General features: G+C 27.7%; 1 protein-coding gene across 1 annotated transcript; it reads left to right on the forward strand.

Moving 5' to 3' along the window:
* Window positions 1-2,723: 2,723 nt before the first annotated feature.
* Window positions 2,724-3,630, forward strand: OCT59_026349 (uncharacterized protein; the record flags this gene model as incomplete). Its single annotated transcript, XM_025331665.2, has 2 exons — window positions 2,724-3,103; window positions 3,180-3,630. The coding sequence occupies 2 exons, from the start codon at window positions 2,724-2,726 to the stop codon at window positions 3,628-3,630; spliced, it is 831 nt and encodes a 276-aa protein (XP_025184226.1).
* Window positions 3,631-4,559: the final 929 nt, after the last annotated feature.

Consider the following 4,559-nt stretch of genomic DNA (forward strand, 5'->3'; position numbering starts at 1 on the left):
GGTCGGTTCTAAATTTGGATCAAATGATATTTATAGTCATAGTTTATCCACAAAGATTACATCAAGATAACAAATTTTAAATCTTGTGCTTATTGAGTTCACCCCCTTTCAAATCAGCTGATTTCTGGCGAGTAATGTGGTAATAAAATAATTTTGTAAATTATGAGAAACTTTGTTTCTATACAGTATTGTATACTACAAAAAAGCATTATAAACATCTTGTGTCTTAAATGACGTTCGTGCGTATATACAGTATGGTCGACGATTCTTTTGATACTACTAGCTGCAAACAATTATGCAATTTAATATTAAATAGTACTATATACTGAGTGTTATATTTGTAATACATAATACCTTTTTCCTTATCACTGGAATTTTTTTCAACTTTGTATATTACACTGATTGGCTCTATCGCCAGCTATCGCCCACATTTAATTTGCATAATATCTTGGAAAAAAATTTTCGCATCTTTAAAATATTAAAGAATATTGCTTTTAATAAACTTGAAGTTAATTTTCATACTTTAAAAAATTATTTTTCATACTTTTAAAATTTTGACCATATTTTAATAAAAATATAATTGTTGTCCGGAGCGAAGCGAAGGACAATATACGCACTATGAAAAAAAAATCGATCACGTGAATTTCTCTGTCCGCCACGTGATCGTCACCCAATAATTCGCAAATTTAGCTTTTTCGCTCCCGTTTCCCAGTTTATTTATAATTTTGCTAAATGCTCCCAGGATACGACAAGTGATCCTGGCTAAATGCCAATAAAATTGATAAAACAAATAAAGATATATAAATTATTAAATAAAACAATGTGAAAATTTTATTTAATTTAATATCTGTTTATTTTATTAAGCATTATACACTAATGTCTGATAATGTCTGAAATGAGAAACGCGTCAATTAATACTACTACCCCCTTAATTCTATTCTATGATTGTTAAAATTATAATTATATAATACCCGGTATCACCTACGGGTATTATTCATTTTTAAATCGAATAAATTATAAAAGACCCGGGGTACTTTAGGCAGTTCTAGACGTTAAACGTAAATATATAAGCACAAAAAAACGTGTGGAAAATCCCTCAGGATGAGTCACGTGCATGATTGGTAGGAAAATTACAATAATTTTGGCCAGAATTTTTGAAGATTTTAAATTTAAAAAATCACGTGAAATTTTTTGCTACGGTCTGGTCCGGAAGACCGGAACTTAACAACGTTAAGACCATAGCTTTCGTTCCTAAACCACAAGTTCAGTAACGAGATTATTTACGGCGGAATTAGAGCGTTACTACGCTTGAAATCAGTAACAAACCGTTATTTTAATTGTCCGGAGCGAAGCGAAGGACTATATATTATGAAATGATCAATCACGTGACTTTCTATGTCCTCACGTGACGCCGTCCAAATCTCTTTTTTCGCACCGGACAACGGTTTTCGTTTCCTAGTTGATAATTGGATTTCAACGTTTAATAACGAAACACACTTCGAATGACCGACACCGACAACAGCAAACGTACAAACGTATAAAAAATTTTAAATTTTGCATAACTATAAATGTGAAAAAAATCTTATTTTTTTTATTATTGATTACATAGTCTCCTGCTTTATTAGTTGATCAAAACAATTATAGCAATAAAATTATAAAATCGAGACCAAAAATTTTCAAACATATTTATTCCTTTATGAACATAGAAATGTAAACTTATTATTTGAACTTTTATGGTTACATAACTTTAAATAATTTTTATGATCTAAATTGTATATTAAACTTTTTTTTTTTATTTTAATTAATTAGATTAACTTAGAAAAATACACGCACAACCTGTAGAACTTTTGTTCGTCTGCATTATTAATTTGCTTCATCCGGAAATACGTAATTCCACTATAAAAAAGGTCACGTGAACTTCTCTGTGCTCAACGATTATTTGATTGGTTTTTAATTACCAGAATTTTGTGTTCAAATTCGGGAATTACATAATAAAACAAAAATTTTTTTTTTTGAACGCACTTTTTTTTTAACATATTTTAAAAGATTACACTAATGTTCCGTAAAATTTGAACCATATTTATCCGCCAGGATTCATTCTTACTGGAATACATGAATAATTTCCAATTCTCAATAGTCACATGAATTTTATGATTTTTTAATTTATTATCGTTGTATAAAAAAAAAAATTTTTTTTTGTCTTACATTATACAAACTATAAAAAGACCCGCGACGCATTTTCAAAAAAAGTCTCAAAAACAATAAATCTTTTTACTTTCATATGAGATTTTAATGTTTTATTTTTTAATTTATTTATTTTTCTTTTTTTTTTCCTCACTAAACGTGAGCTTCTTAAAGTATAGTTATCTAATAAAAATTTAACTCTACATCCTATTCAAATCGTTTTGTATAAAAAAGAAAATATAAAACTTATCAAACGGCCTAATTTTCTAATCCTTCAAAAATATCAATATTTATATTCCTTATATGAGTTATATCAGTTTTTTATTTTCATTTTTTTTTTGTTTCGCTAGCGTGATATATACATTTATTTATTTTTATTTTTTTCAAGAAAAAATTCCTTCGTAACTTCTATTTTTGGTAGCCTCACAATTTTGTTACCTGCAAAGAAGTTATTTTATATTTCATAAGCTTCTTTTTAAGTAAATACGAATATATTTTACATTTATCTATATAACAAAAAAAAAATTTTGAGCAGAACAATGGCTTATACCGCAGCACTTGATTTGGATTTGGTAAACCAATCAACAATAAAAGTTCAACCTATACAAAACTATCATGAGTTTAGATTATTTTATCAACCACCAAATGATGATAATTTTTATCACGTAACTTTTAAACCGATTTTACAACATTCGGAAAATTTGGAAGATGATTACGATTTTGAGTTCTTTTATGGTGGTTATTATGTTGCGTGTAAACTATTTCCACGCTCCTTGATTATTGATATATTGAATAAGGAAATTTATGGAATTGATTTCGATGTAAACAACCTGAAATGTAAACATGCACTAATTTTGAAACAAAAGATTAATCTCGAACAAAGTTTAATTCCTTTTTTACAAGGAAAAGTTTTAAAAAGGTTCGTGTCCTAAAATTTCAAACTTTATTATCACTTTATTTGAATCTTGATTGATTGACATCATTATTATTATTAGGGATTTCTCAAGTACCTCAGTAGATCAATTTCTAACTACGCAACCGAACGAACTTGGATTATTTTATCAACCACCAAACGACATTAACATTTATAATGTTAATTGTAAAATTACTTTGCAAGATTATCATCAAAATGATGATGATAATTATGATTACGAGTTCTTTTATGAAATTTCAAATGATATGAGGCATGTTACATGTAAATTTTTACCACCTTCTTTGGTTATAAGTATATTGAACAAGAAAATTTATGGAATTGATTTTGATGTGAACGACTTGAAACGCAACCATAAATTAACTTTGCAACAAAAATTAAATCTCGAGCGAAATCTGAAGAAATTATTTCTTTACATTCCTGAGAGAGAAATGAGATCAGATTCTGATGGAAATAGTACGATTTCTTTTCAAGGAAGTATTGAAAGCAATACGACAAACGGTTTCGATAACTGATAATCAAAAATATTTCGATAATGCCATGCCCCACGACGATCACTAAGATATTACTACTCCAATTTGATGCAGTTATTTTTTTTTAAAAAAAAACTTATAAATTTAGATTAAAAATGAGGTTATAATGATTCTTAAAAATTTATTTATATTATTTTGAGAAAATTACTTAAACACATTTAGGGTTTATACAGTATTTACAAATTATCTGTTTATTAACTTATCAATAGAAATTTAGTTAATATGTTGTAAATTTAACGTTTCTTATAAATAAAAAAAAAAGAATAAATATTTTGGGACAGTTTTCTTGGATAAAAATTTATTAAATTTACGATAATATATGAAAATTTCGTTTCATATCTTAAATAATTTACGATAGTAGTGTAACTAATTGAGCAAGTTTAACGAAACTAAATTTACAATATTTAGATCTCTGTTTATTTATTACGAAACATGTTAGTTTTATACTTGACTCCGTCACGTCATTCTTCTAAAGATTTGTTTGCAAAATCACGTTGATTTATGGCTCAGAGAAAACTCAGAGAAATCTTTATTTGGCAAATGCAGGAGAAGTTACATTCAGTTTCATGTAACATGAAGATGCTATCTAAAATAGGATAAATTCAATGAATTTGAATGAAATCCTTGTGTCCCAAAATAAGTAGTATTTGAAAGCTTGTTTCATATTTTAGATTGAATGTGCGACGTCCTTTCATATATATAAACTAATATGGGCAAATATAGATTTCGCAAATTCACGTGATTATCCCAGCGTAGTAATACTTTTCATCACCGGTGTCACGCCCTTTTGAGTAGCAAAAATCCTATTTGTCACGCCCTAACTTTTCAGGTATTACACATTTTTGACTGACAAGTAATTTATTGATTGGAACCCACACGTGATAAAGCTGCGCATATGTATTATTTAACAT

This window comes from Rhizophagus irregularis, chromosome 6, assembly GCF_026210795.1.
Source record: "Rhizophagus irregularis chromosome 6, complete sequence".
Lineage (NCBI taxonomy): Eukaryota > Fungi > Glomeromycota > Glomeromycetes > Glomerales > Glomeraceae > Rhizophagus > Rhizophagus irregularis.